Source organism: Marmota flaviventris, chromosome 10, assembly GCF_047511675.1.
Source record: "Marmota flaviventris isolate mMarFla1 chromosome 10, mMarFla1.hap1, whole genome shotgun sequence".
In the NCBI taxonomy this organism is placed as follows: Eukaryota; Metazoa; Chordata; class Mammalia; order Rodentia; family Sciuridae; genus Marmota; species Marmota flaviventris.
In genome coordinates this window covers 14,643,238-14,657,505 of record NC_092507.1, presented here as the reverse complement: position 1 = coordinate 14,657,505, position 14,268 = coordinate 14,643,238, and the positions used below count along the sequence as shown (strand labels likewise).

The window sequence follows — 14,268 nt, the reverse complement described above, 5'->3', positions numbered from 1 at the left end:
TGAAGTTCCTGTGCCACAGGTTCCAGGCTCGAGCCCCCAGCCCTTCTGTCATGGTCAAAAATTGGAAGAGGTGGCTAGTTTTGTGGCTCTACCCAAAGCAAGGCCAGCCCACTTTGTCTTTCCAATTAAAGGAGCTACCAACTAAATCAGGATGGTGTTAAGAAATTTTGCAAACTTTCAGAACCAACCTGGCCTTGAGTGACCTGGGTACAGCTGGGACAGGCATGGGGTACAGCTGGGACAGGCCAGCCTTCTTCACAGAATGCACCAGAAGTCACATTTCCAACCACCAGCTATATCTGTGCACAAGCTGTCCTTGGAGGTGAGGCAGCAACATTTGTATGCTGTTAGAACCCCTGACTCTTGCCTTCCCTGTGTACCTAGGAGGTGGGGGGAAAGTACCAGTACCCACAGCTTTGTGAGGGCCAAGCTCTGAGGGTGCCGGTGCCCAGAAGGTCTGAGTGTTCCTTACTCTGAATGGTGATTCAGAGTAAAGGGATATACAAGAAAACGTTGGCAACTTGTCCACATCTCAACTTCAGCCTTGGAAAATCAGGACGCCACAGTCTTCAGGGCATCTGGGGCTAAGGCACTTGGTGCCAGCCAGCCTGCCTCATGGCCGTGGTCTTGGCACGGGCACAGCAAAGCAACCCCAGGCAGGTGCGCTCCTCCTCCTGCACAGGGTGTGCTGTCATTGCCTCAAAGGACCTTCCATGCTTGAAGTGGGTGTGACACCAAAACTGGGGAATGAAACTATTTATAAGGGGCCCTTAGTACAAACTTGAACAGACTTGTAGGTTTGTCTATTTCAAAAACAGAAGATTCCATCCGTGACAAAAGCAAAGGAAATCAGATTGCATTGGCTTTTCTCAGTTTTGGAGGAAGTGTGCATGGAGAAGCTACAGGAGTGGAAACCCAAGTTGGTTCCCATTGAATAGCAGCACTGCCTAATCCAGGGCTGTGGGAGCACCTACCTCTGGCTCCGGGACGGCTAGAAATGGTGCTATTTGGGGGGATTTGCAATAGCAGAAGACCTTGTCTTCCCTTTGATGCCTCATCACACAAATAGAAATCCCTAAGCAACTGACCACCCCCAAGCCCAGCAGAGGGGCTGCTTCCAGAGACAAGGTCAGCAGCCTGTTTCTTAAAGATTCACTTGCAAGAAATACAAATGCTAGTTAGATATTTCCTAGACCCTGGTTATTTACCAGATTAGAATCCTCTCTAGTGTTTAATCCTGCATCAAATACAGAAAGGCAAACCATCGGCTTCAAGAGAGTCAGGGTTTGTGTTCAGAAAGGAAATGCTCTAGAAAGAATCTCTGTTTTAGGAGGACCCGGCACACTGGCTGTAGCTGTTTAAGGAACAGCCTTGGACATTTCCAGCTGCTCCAGAGGTGGAGAGCACGGAGGGTGGTCCAAGGAGTCTTTGCTGTGCGCTCAGCACATCAGCAGATGATATGCTGTGGAGATGGGACCCAGGGACCACAGCTGCACCGGGCTCACATGGCACTTGGAGCCAGGCTGCCTGGGAGGCCCGGGCACCCAAGCACGCTCCTTGCTCAGAGACCCAGGACCCCAGCTAAGTGGTGCGGATCAGGGCCACCCCTCCCTCTCCTCCTGGGAGATGCCCAGCACGGACTTGTGGGGGATCCCGCACTCCTGCAGCGATCTGGTGAGGTCAGAAAACCGTCTCCGGGGCACCTCCATGGTCTCAATGCTGCAGCCTCGGTAGGTCGCTTTGTTCCTCTGCTCAGCCACGGCCACCACCGTCTGTAAGTCATCAGTTGGCCGGAAATGGCGGATGAACCTTTGGCCTGAGGGCGATCGGACAGCGAGCAGCAGCCTGGGTTCTTGGTCTGAGGGTTCCTCCAGGTTTCGATCCTGGGAGGGGCCCTGCTTCTTGGTTCCAGTGGCAAACTTCCTCTCCAGGGCACCAGCGCAAGCTCTGGAATCTTCTTTGCTTGGCTTCACAGTGCAGGCCTCCTCTTGGTAAAGGGCCCGGATGCTGCTCAGTTGCAGTGAGCTGGCCTTTTTGGCTACTGTGTCCACAGCCCCCTCCTGGAGGCGCCTCCTGCTGATGGAAGGCAGGACGGGGTACTTATTGAGGGAAGAGGAAGCCGCGAGGGGCCCCTGCTGCAGCAGTTCAGGGATCTCCTCGAAGGCCCTCTGGGCTGGAGAAATGGGCGCACAGGCTCCTGGCTTCTGGCTGCCAGGAGACTCGCAGGGAATGGCTGGTGGCCGGGGGGAAGCAGTGCGCTGGGGGCTGTCCTCCTTCCCCTGGGGTTTGTGCAGAGTGGGCCGCGTCCGGCCCTTGGCAGACTTGGGCCTGATGACATGCATTTTGAGGGAGTTTGACTGCCAAAGAAAGCTGCCAGTTGCAATGCCGACGACAGCGCTGGGCTCCGGTGGTGCTGTGTTCACAGGGACTTCTGTGGCCATTGCTTCTCAGGACCCCTGAGGAAGCAGGAAAAAACAGAGGAGGCAGTGGGTTAACCATCCCTGAACACCTGGATCCGTGCCATTGCTACCCAAGTGCCCAGAGTAAGCACCAGCAGGCCACAGTCCCGGAGCCTTCTCTCTGGATTTCTGGCATCTGGAGAGGGCGCCAGCCGCGATTCATGTATTCATTCATTTTAGGCCATTGGGATAGATCAGCAAACCAAAGTCCTCACCACTTAGAATTATTATAGTGAGGAAGGACAGGGGCTAAGCGCACACGTAAAAAGATATTTTCAAAGAGAAACAACCGCTACGAAGAAAATACAGGATTGGCGGAGTGGAGGACTAATTCTGATTCTTAGGAGGAGGGGCTGTGAGCTGGGAGAGCACAATGATGACGAGGAAGATGCCCTGTTGACAATCCAGAGCAGGGTCACTTAACTTTTCCCATAAATATTTTCTGCTTTGGGAGCCACAGGGTCTGTTATGGCTACTCAACTCTGCCACTGCGGCACAAACTGCCCCGCCATCCGTCACCCAGCAACTGTGGCCCTTCCAATAGAACTAACTTTAGTTACAAAAATGGGGGGGGGGGCAGATTGGGCCCCTGGGGAGGGAAGGGCACTGGTGAGGTCGTGTAGCAGGGGGAGCTTGGTAGATTCCAGGGAATTTGGGGGTTCCCAGGCCCGGGAGCCCTCCCCGGGGTGGCCTGTGCCATCCATGGACAGATGCAACGTCAGGAGGGTGGACGGCAGCTGCTTTGGCTCCAAGAGGAAAGTGACCCTATTAAGGTGCTAAGCAGGGAAACCAGGCTCAGCTCCACTCAAGAGCTAATAGCTTCTCCCTGCGCCCCCAACCCGCCATCGTAGAGTGTCCTTCCCCACGGGACCCGCGGTCTGCCGGGCACATTGTCCACTGTGGAGGCACCAACTTTTGGCATGCCAGCTCCCCTCTCGCCTTGGCCCTTCCTCCTTCCTCCTTCCCAGTCTACTCCTAGCTTGCCCTTGCTTTTCCTTCCTCTGTTATTTCCTCCAGCCTTGCGGGTGGCTCTGCATGAACCACTTAAAATCCTTCCTTAACTTTGTCACCAGGGCTTGGGGGAGAGGAACAGGAAGGCCCCACTGCCCCTCCGGCCATCTCGCTGGAGAGGCTCAAATTCTAGACGAGGGGTGCACAAAGCTCTTCTGTAAAGAGCCAGAAGGGGGCTATTTGGGGCTCTGCAGTGGTCCGGTCTGTTACAGTCACTCAACTCCACATCTTTGCAGCAGCTCCAGAGATGGCAGGGAGACGAACACAGGTGGCCATGTCCAATAAAACTGCATCTAGGGACTCTGAAATGTGAATTTCATATAATTTTCATGTGGTCACAAAATATTCCTCTTTTGATTTTTTTCCCAATGATTTAAACAGGCTCTTCTCATCTCACAAGCCACACAGTAGCAGGTGGCTGACCAGTTTGGGCCTGGTAATTGGTCAGACCCTATCTTAAACCAACTCTAAGGGGAATCTGGGCACATGCTAATCCTACGGCTGCGTGAGCCAGGAGGTAGTGCTGCCCGATGGTCACACGGTGAGCTGGTGGCAGAATCTGAAACAGAGCCCAGGTCTTGTGACATTCAGTCCTGGGTCCTTTGTACCCAAATGAGCTGCTACTTGAAGGAGCAGCCTTGGCTGTCTCCCAGCACATCGCATTCTGTCTCTGCCACTTGCATTTCTTGCTTCCCAACCACCTCGCAACCCCAAGGGCCTCTGTACTGGGTCTCCCGGAGGCTGTTCAGGAGAGTCAGGGAAATACCACAGAGGCTACACTCTGAGGCGGCAGGAGGAGCATTTCTCCGTGTAGACCCAGAATCACTAAGTCATGTCACTGCTTCTGTCATTGCCATCTTGGTGGCCCCTTCACTAACACCATTACCGCCATCTCCTCCCAGTCCCCAATTGCAGGTTTCCCAGAATGCTGTGGGCTCCCTGCTTCCCTCTGCATTCTGACCATCATGGCGACTCCTGCTTTCTCTACTCAGACTGACCAGGTCTCTCCCAGCCTTCTGAAGACCTTCTGGTGACTTCCTAGTGCCTCATGGTCCCCAAGAAACAGTATTCGGGCACAAGAGCAGAGGACCAGAGTCACAAGACCTCCAGATAGCTACATGACTGTTTATTCTGGCATATAACTTTCCTCATTTACCAAATTAGATATATGACTTTGAAGATGCTACTTAAATACCTCTGAACCTCAGTGTTATTCTCTGTCACATGAAAACAGGAACAGCAAGTAAAGTATAAGTGGGAAGAACCAGGCCTGGTACATAGTAGGGGCTTAGTTAAATGTTCAGGGCGCTTGCTTTGGGTGTTGGCTGTCTGCCTATCTAGCGCTTTTGGCTATTCTAGGTCCAAAGCCTCATCTGTTGCTCTAGAGCTTTTCCCCAGGGGGTCCTTGGCATTCCTCCTCCCAGTCAGTGCTAACCAGAGGGAGGTCCTGGGGCTTACACTGCACGGGGATGCTAGGGTGGCTTCAGTGAGCTACCAGCTATGCAGTTGCCTCAAAAATGCAAAGAAAAAAAAATCCTGAGTTGACCACTTTCCTTTTAATTTCACACTCCACTGACCTCAAATTCACCCCCTCTAGGCTAGCTTCCCCACCCAGTCCTCAACAATGTTCCCCAAGCCTCTCGGCCTGTGTCCTAACCTTGCCACTCTGTGCACGTTACCAGTGTCACCTGGTTATAGGGAGTATTCTCTCCCTTGCCAACAAAACCTTCACCCAAACACACTAACCCTATAAATTCCTGATGTCTTTCTCTGCTGAAAATCATGGGATAAGTGACTCTCAGCTTCTTGTTTTAAAGGCCTATGTTTGCTCCATTCCACTCACAGCCCGGGTCTTCCTCTCCTTCCCATTTGCACTCATCCTTCACACCCAGTCTGGCCACTGGTCATTCAGAAACTTCTCTTTAGCAAAGTCTGGGGATCAGAAATGCCTGGCCGGGCGCGGTGGCCCACTCCTGTAATCCCAGCAGCTCGGGAGGCTGAGAGAAAGACCACGAGTTCAAAGCCAGCCTCAGCAATGTCAAGGTGCAAAGCAACTCAGTGAGACCCTGTCTCTAAATAAAATACCAAATAGGGCTGGGGATGGGCTTCAGTGGTCGAGTGCCCCTAAGTCCAATCCCTGGTACCCCCTCCCCCCAAAAAAGCCTGTCTCATTGTTAGTTTGATCTATTTTCTGATCAGCTTCTAAGACACGTTCTCCCCAAATTCAGTTCTAGAGTCTTTCGCTTGTAATGAGGCAGCTCTGCGTGTAACTGGGAACAGCGTGACAAGACCATAACTGTCCAACTCCTGGGCCAAGGATAAGCTTGCTCCCCTCTCTCCCCACCCTCCCTGCCGGGGAAGGGCTATTAATTTGCCACAGCTTCTACAGAATTATCACAGGCTTGGCTTCCAACACCCACACATGCCTCAGGAAGGTTTAACTGTCAGTAAGTTTGGTAACTTAGAAACCTCTTCCTTAACAACTTTGACGAGTGAAGTCATGTGTTCTCACAGTCTCTGCTGGACTATTTTTAACAGTAAAACTTGACTATGTGCATGCACTTGTTATACCTTTTGGTACTATATAATTAGCCATGTTCAGGGGGTGTCATATTCGAGACACCCTGGTCATAAGATAACATGACTGCAAGCTATCTCAGAGAAAAGCCTCCATTATGACTAATTCCCCAAAGCCCACTCATGGTTATTTAGAGACTAACACCTCCTTCAGGTAAAACCGTTATATCCAACCTGCTTCCATAACCCACTGCCTCCTCCCAAGTGCAGGGACCATCTGTCACATGGAGGGAACACCAGCTCCCCCTGGGGCACCCAGCACAAGGGCAGGGGAGGTAGAGGGAACAGGTGTTTGGGGATCTGGCCAAGTGTTCCTTTATATTCACACCTTGGGTCCCAAACTCTGCCCCAGTCCAAGCAGGCTTCCACAGCACCATCATTATCATGCTCAGCAAATTTCACTACTTCTAGGCCTGGCAGACGCTCAACCACAAAGAGATTTGACAAGATCTAGGCGTAGGACTCCGTCAAGCTGCCAGCTGAGTAGGCAAGTGGCCTGTTTACTTAAACACAATAGCGGCACTGCAGAGGCCTACTAGGAGGAAACAAACCCTGAGGACGGTTTCCAGGAAGTTGCCAGGGGGCAGGTGCCCATTAAGATTCACCACCAAATCAAATGGAAAGGAAGAAAATTTGATGGGAGAAAGGAAAGCCATGATTTCTGCCTTCTAAGGCTACCCACCATGTTTCACGGGGTCAGTGCACCCCATTTTTCAACCCAAATCTAAACCTCCAGTAAAAGCAATAAAATATACCCACCTACATACCATCTGCTGGTGTATACCAAGATGCCTACATTGGAATTGGTCTTTTAAAACTGTTTATCAGCTAATCCCAACTCCTGTCACCCACCCCCCATCAACATCTAGAAGGACTAACAGGAGATGGTAGTCAGCCCCAGAGAAAACTTTGGTACCATTCCCAATTTTACCCTAAGACCAGAACGCACTGTCCTGTGCCCAGTGCCACACTGAATCACAAGCCAAGTGATCAGAAGATTGGAAAGGAAATCGGGGGTGATTCCAGCAGCAAAGGGGTGGGGATCACTCATTGATTTCCAAGTTTTGGCAGCCCTGGAAGCAAAGAAACTTAAAGCTCAGAAGAAGGGACCTGGGGGAAGGGCAAGACAGCGGGGCTGGACAGTGAGAGATGACTTGGGTGAAAGAGCACAGGTCTGGGGGAGGTTCCCTCTGGTTCCAGCCCCTCCGTGGAACTGGGACGTCCTTTGCTCTGTCTGAGTCAGTGTCCAGAGGCTGGCTGTGCCCGGCCCCGGGGCTGGTCCTACTTCCACCGCCTTAAGCTCTGGCCGGGGCGTGCTCTGTCCCCCGGAAGGAGCGACTTCCCTCCTGGGGGCTCCAGTCCTCCGGGCGGGCGACGCACCGGGGCTCGGGGACCCGCCTGCCCCGGTCCCTTCCAGGCGCGGCGGGCCGCGGGCGAACAGCCTGCCCTGCTCACCTCGCCACTCGGCTCCATCCACCTCCTGCGCCTGGCACGGCCCGCTGGTAAACAGCCCCGTCTCCCCGGCAACCGCGCGGGATAGGGGGCCACGTGCTTCCGGTCCGACCGGAACCGGCCCCGGAGGGGTGCGGTCCGGAGCCGGGCCGGGAGGGGCGGGCCAGAGCCCCAGGTCGCCGGACCCTCAGCCCTGCAGCTGGAGGCGACCGGACCCCAGCCCGCGCCTCCTGCCCTCCCCACCTCGCTGCCCGTTGCTCCTCAACCCCCTGATGTGACCTTGGATCAGACCCTGACCCTCCCAGCGACCCTGACTCCCTGGTTTAAAAGGAGGCTTAGGGACTGATTGATTCCGGCCAACCCTAGAATCCCAGTGGCTGCTTTTTGGGGAGCAGGACCACTGATCCGCTTCTCCTCCTGGGTACCGCCCTTTGGGCACCGGTTCCAGCCGCCCACTCTGGGCGCACATCCTGAACCTCTGAGCCAGGGCCACCACACCTCCTCTGAGGGCCTGGCCAGGACCTCCTTCACTTCAAACACGGGCAGTCACTTCTAGGGCGTCTCCGGCTCTTGCTCTGCATTTCCCAGACCCTGGAGTCTGGCTCATCGCCTCAGCCATTGTCTTGGCAAGAACCTTCCACACCTTGTCCTGCTCTCTTTCTATCCCTAAGGTGCAGTGGAACCCCAGCCCCATCCCTCTACCCACATCTGGATCCTAAAGAAACCTTGGCAGGTCACACACATTGATGTGATGGGAAGTGTGGTCTCCAACCTCAACTGGAACGTGGGTGCTGCTCAGCAGGTCTGCCATTTTCTCCTCCCTTCTCTCTCCTTCCCCTCAGTGGCTATTTCAAACCTGTCTTCCCTCCTGAAACCTCCTACCTCTCCCCCTTCCTCCTGCATCTTGGAAGATAATCTTACTGCCCTCTGCAGAGAAAAAATAGAAGGCATCATATGGAAACTTTTATAGCCGTCTGCCGTCAGACCTACAAGTTGCCTGCCTTTGCTTTCTCCATCCTGCCAGTTGGAATGGAAAGGGGCTGTCCTTGGATTCTGTCTGAGGTTAACTGCGCCTCCACGGGGCCTGTCACACCACGTGGTCACACATACACACTCTCACTGTACTCCAGGACTTTTCTCCTGCTAGCCCCTTAACCTGGAAGATTCTTCCCCTTCCTTTGCCTAATTCCCATTCATTCTTCATGTCCTGACCTAACAGATGAGGCTTTTCTTCCAAAATTGACTTTAAAAGAAGCCCCAACTGGACCACTATCTGCCAGGTTCTATTCTAGACTTTTGGAATATGCAGATGAGTAATTTAGTGGATGTATTATTAGAAGGCAAAGGTGCTAGATATGCAAGAACCATAGATTTGTTATCTAGCTCTGGGGCTAAATATCTACTATTGCTCCTCAACCCCCTAATGTGACCTTGGATCAGACCCTGCCTGTCCTGGCTGTGCAGGTGTGCGATTTTGCTATGAACAGAACTAAATCTTCAGAACATTCAGTTTTGTTGAGAAGACATATTGTATGCTGATAGAGTTACAAATCAGATTGTTTTCAATACAATTTGAGCCAGGGGTAGAGGAGCAGGCACGGGCTGGACATGATTATGTGTGGATGGGCATAGGCAGCAAGATTTTTGAGGCAGTGGTGGGTGGGGAGGGGATCATGGTCGTGTTTCTGCCCATCTCAGAGAGAAAGCTCTTGATTTATGGAGCTGCTGGTGCAGGCCTGGGCTGGGCAAGCCTGTTGGGATGCCAGCTGTCACTTGCCCAGCAGGAGTCTTGTGGTCCCAGAAAGGTACAGGAGTTGGCAGTTTTAGGAGCCCATAGTTTTGCAGGTCGGTGCTTATGGCTTATTTCTTGTTAATGATTCTGTCAGAAATATCTAAGCGATGCCTTCAGCCCTTCAGCACCCACTCAGAAAAGATTAAAGTAGATTCTTCATCAGCTATTTTAACATCACCTAGGAATTATGTAATCCTTTGGAGAAGCAAGTGGGCTTCTCACCCCCCATGGGTGTGCGCCCTTGGCAGTGCACAGTAAAGTGGTCATTGTGCCCGTGGTCTGTTCATGCTCAGTGGTACAAGCCTTTTGCTCTCCAGGGTCGTGTCATGTGCAGCCCCAGGGGGAGGCTGGAGGGAAGGAGAGGAAGCCGGGCTGTCCATGGCTGTGACTCTGCCTTTAAAGAAGATATCTTCAGGGCTGGTGGTGTAGCTCAGCAGTAGAGCACTTGCCTAGCATGTGTGAGGCCCTGGGTTCGGTCCCCAGCCCTGCAAGAGTGACTTCAAAGGATGCACCTCTAATGTCTAGTCTCCGGCACACACACTGAGTTCTTGGTAAACATGGTCGGGGGTATTGCCCTGCCAGCTTACGTGTGGACCCCCTTCCTTTCCATCTCTGTCTCACTCCACTCCCCCAGTTCTCTCCTGCACTCCAGCCAGGTGTTCCCCAAATGGACCTTCAGCTTTCTCGTCTCCAACGTCTTTGCTCCTGCCTGTCTCACCTTGCTCCCTTCCTTGAAGTGAACCCAAACTGCCTGATCCTTCAAGGCCCTTCTTCCATGAAGGCCTTTCCTGACTATTCCTGAGCCAATGTCATGTGCTCCTGCTGGTCCCCTCTGGTCCAGTGGAACATGCCCAAGATGGCAGCATTCAGCTCCTTCAGGAGACACCATTGACCTCCTTTGCTTTAGAAAACACTGTGCTCAGGACCCCCAGCTCATTAGGGCAGAGCTTTGTTGGAACTCATATCCACCTGGTTCCAGTGCCCACTCTGTATCCCAGAACCCTACTCTGCCCCTTCCCCACGTTTCCAAAAGCACTGTATGTGGAGCTGCTGTTGAGCTGGTGGTAGGTGTTGCAGGCAAGGTCCCTGGAGTCAAAGCTTGCATTTCAGTCCTGGCTCCACCACTTGTCAGCCAAGGACTTTCCCTTCTCTGGACCTCAGTTTCCACATCTGTAGAATAGGATTGCTGGGAGGGCAAAGTGAGATAACGCCTGGACAGGTCCTAGCACAGTGCCTGGCACTCGGAAGTGCTTAATGAGGGTTATGTTGCTTTCTGACCATGAGGCTTTCCTTCAGGGTTATGAGCTCCTCCCCTTTGCCTAGGTGCTGCCTGCTGTGTGGTGGGTGCTCAGCTAATGAGAATTGAATTAGTAATGGTGGTGATGTTCATTCCATGCTGGCTTTTCCCCTGAGAATCCTAGGAGCTGCCAGCTGATGTCCCCAAAGCTAACCGGCTTGAGGTCCCTCAGGCCCAGCTGAAGGCAGAAGGTCCAGTTTTTTAGAGACTTGTTCTGAAAGAGCGTTTGGCCCCATTTCCAACTAGCGATTTCTAGACTTCAGTGTCTATACCCAGGGTCTTTTTCAGTGGGAGGGTACTGGGGTCTGAATCCAGGGGTGCTTAATCACTGAGCCACATCCATGGCCTTTTTAATTTTATTATTATTTTTAAAATTTTTGAGACAGGGTCTCACTAAATTGCTTAGGGCCTTACTAAGTTGCTGAGGCTTGTTTTGAACTTGCGATCCTCCTGCCTCAGCCTCCCAAGCTTTTGGGATTGTAGGCATGAGCCACCACACTCTACCTGTACCCGGTGTCTTGCTCTGGGGCTTCTTGATCCCATTAGACGTTTGCATTGAGGTCCCAGATAACCTTCAGGAGGAATGTGAACTGGGTGGATAATCTAGTTAACGAGGCTGAGCGGCTGGTACCTTAGTCATGTCTCCTGGTGAATCAGCTTCCTGAGGGCATCTGCCGGAGGGAAGTTTCTAGATAATGAAGCTTACCCCTTGAAGTATTTAGGGCTTTATTGTTTTCCCCATATTGTTGGAAAATATCCAAAAATGAGTTGCCTACTTTCGGGTCTCGTTGAGCAGACTCCGACAAGCACTGTCGTTACCTTGGCAACTGTCGGCCAAGTGCATTTACCTTTGGGAGTTGGTTGAATCTGTTGGTGCTCCTTGGGGGCTGGGCAGGACCACTGTCTCCATCTCAGAGGAGGAAGCCGAGCTTAAATCCTCTGACAGGAAATAGGGCCAGCTCCAGGCCTCTCTCCTGTGGTAGGATCTGTGTTGCTTGCTGTCTGTCTAGGAGCTCGGCACAGAGCACCTTGTCCTGGCTGCTCCGGTGCAATACAGCGAATGCCACCAGCCATCTGCCCCCACACTCAGTGGCCCCAGGCTCACAGGCCTCCATAGTTACTGGTTTATCTTTCCTCCCTGGCCTTCCTACCAAGAAAGCCACTCTGGATTTCATTCCTGTGCAACAGCTGGCTCTGAAAAAGGGGGTGTTTAGGGGCTTGTTAGAATTGTGAGTAAAATAAGAGCGCTGTGGTATCTGCGGAGCTGTTTGGGTGGCTGGGTCTTGTCTTCCCAGCTGTGTTTTGGGTAGGTGCAGCCGTTGGGCCAATGGTTCATGTAACTACCAGGTGAGGAGGAGTGCCCACTTTGGGGGTCAGGTGCACCTGGGGGTAAGTCTGGCACCTGTCAATTCGAAGGGCAAATGACCTAACCTCTGCCAGGTTCAGTTACCCTCAGTGATAAACTGGGATCGATAACATAAGCCTCATTGGGAATATCCTAAGAGGACTCACGGAGACAACCTGCAGGCCCCAAGTTGGTACTAGGTTGGTTGTAGGTATTGCTTTTGTCTATGTGACTCAAAATATGACAAGACAGTGACCATTCACTCATCCATTCATTCCTCAGGTGTGTATGTGCCCCCCATCTCTCCTTGCCTAGTTTACTTTTGTGTACGATGAAGAAGATATCATAATAGCAATAATAGCAAACGTGGCGTGGTCAGTAACCTAGCAGGGTGTTAAAGAGTGCAATATATAAGTTGTCCTCTTCATCGTCGTCGGTACTCATTGTGTCAGGCATGGTGCTAGGTGGGTGCTAGGGATTAGGAAGTGGATAAAATGGCTGTGACCTTGGTTCTCGTGGGGCTTTGCAGTTTATGTCCATCTTACTTTCTCCTTCGCAGAGTCCACCAGGGTTTCAGTGCTGTGTGTTGAAAGATGGATCAATGAGTTGTGCACATAACCTGGAGGGGCTCCCAGGGCCCCCCACTTGCTGCAGGAGTCGGTTGAATGTGGCTGCCCCTCCCTCTCTGGCTCTCTGGCCCCGAGCTCTTGGTTTTGTCTCAGTCCCAAACCAAAAGTCAAAAGGAGGGAACCGCATCTGTCTCGCCCAAGTCGTAGCTGTGATCTCCGAAAATGCTGAGACCTTCAGAATGCCACGGGGACGAGGGGGTCTAGGTGGGGACCTAGTGAGCAGGAAGAAGCCCTGGGTTTGGAGTTAGGGACAGAAGTTAAATCCTGGCCCTGCCACTTGGTAGCTGTGTGGATTATTTTCAGATCATTTCTCTCCTCTGAGCCCCGGTTTCCTCGTCTGTCAAATGCAACAGTGATGGCGCCTACCTTGAAGGGTTGTAGGGAGAAGGAAATGGGAGCAGAATACAGGCTGAAGTTCATTCAAGGCCTCCTCAGTGCCCCCTCCTGAGGGAAGCTCTCTGTGACCCTCCCCAGAGGGTTCGCGCTCCTGCCTCGGAGCACAAAAGACATTTATTTCTACAAGCTCTAGAGCAGTGCTCCCAGCTCCGCGTGAGCTTCCACTGGGCTCCCTGGATACAGACTCAGACAGAGAAGCGCATTGTTGGGAGCCTCCCAGGAGGCCCAGCTATCGGGAACTGAACCAGGCAAGACTGGGCAGAAGACAAAGTTGCCTCAGGGGGGGGGGTGGGGGGAGAAAAGGCTAATACAGTGGGAGAAATTGACCCAGAAGGAGAATCCAACTTACAAAGGGAGAAGCTGACATGCATGGGGAAAGATGTCATAGGGGGGAGAATCTGACGCTGTGGGGGACACTGGCATATAGCAGGAGAAGCTGATGCATAGAGGGAGAAGCTGATGCAGGCAGTTGCTGAGGTCTTGGCCAGTCCTCCAGGGAGTTCTGGGGCTGGCAAGGCCTCTCGGAGTTGTCCTGAAAGAGGCAGGGGCCAAGCCTTAAAAACATCACCCCAGCCAGGCATGAACTAGAGACCACCCTTTCCCTTCTCCCCTAAGGGGTCATAACCTCGAGACACAGGGAACCTTGTAGCAGGGGGCAGTTCCCAGAGAGTGAGGGTGGGGAGCAGCTGGCATGTCCTCCCTGAAGATCCAGCTAAACATGGAAGAACCAATGGAGAAGTGAACCCAGACCTTCTGCCCACACGGCGCTTAGGGCTATATTTGGCCTATACGTATTTGGTATCTGCGGCCAGCTTGGCAGCCTTGCTTGGGCCAGAATCTTCTCATTAGCCAAGCACGCAGTTGGTGCTTAATAAGAGTCTGTCAGATTTCATTACCAGTAGCCAACTTTGACCCCTCTCTTTGTCTCTTTAAAATACCATCGCCTGCCCATTCAAAAGATGTCTCTCCTTTGTGCACCAAAGCTGCGCACAATTATTTTTTTCAAACTCAGAAGAGAAAAGGGAAGCAAAAGCCTGTGGAGATAGAACCTAATTTTAAAAACCTCCTGCATAGCAAGGAAAGGAAGGGTGGCCAGCACACGACCTGGTCAGGGCCTAGCCTCACAGCATCCACCAGAATTTTGCCAAAGAGGGCAAAATAGTAAACGCACTTGGTCACCTCTCCCCGGGCTCTGCGGCAGGCTGGGTGTTTTGAGTTTCCCTGGGAAACTTTGCCACGGGGTGAAAATCTAGCCACAGCTCGGGCACCTGCCAAAGTCTCTAGGCTCAGCTGAGCTATTGTTCACGCTC

General features: G+C 52.6%; 2 protein-coding genes across 5 annotated transcripts in view; one reads left to right on the top strand and one right to left on the bottom strand.

Annotated features, from left to right (window-relative positions):
- The window catches only part of LOC114094146 (group IIC secretory phospholipase A2), a 67,494-nt gene that overhangs the window by 39,346 nt on the left and 13,880 nt on the right, over nt 1-14,268 (top strand). The window lies entirely within an intron of this gene.
- On the bottom strand, nt 1,596-2,441 carry Ubxn10 (UBX domain protein 10). The gene has a single exon (XM_027937024.2). The coding sequence runs from the start codon at nt 2,439-2,441 to the stop codon at nt 1,596-1,598; it is 846 nt and encodes a 281-aa protein (XP_027792825.2).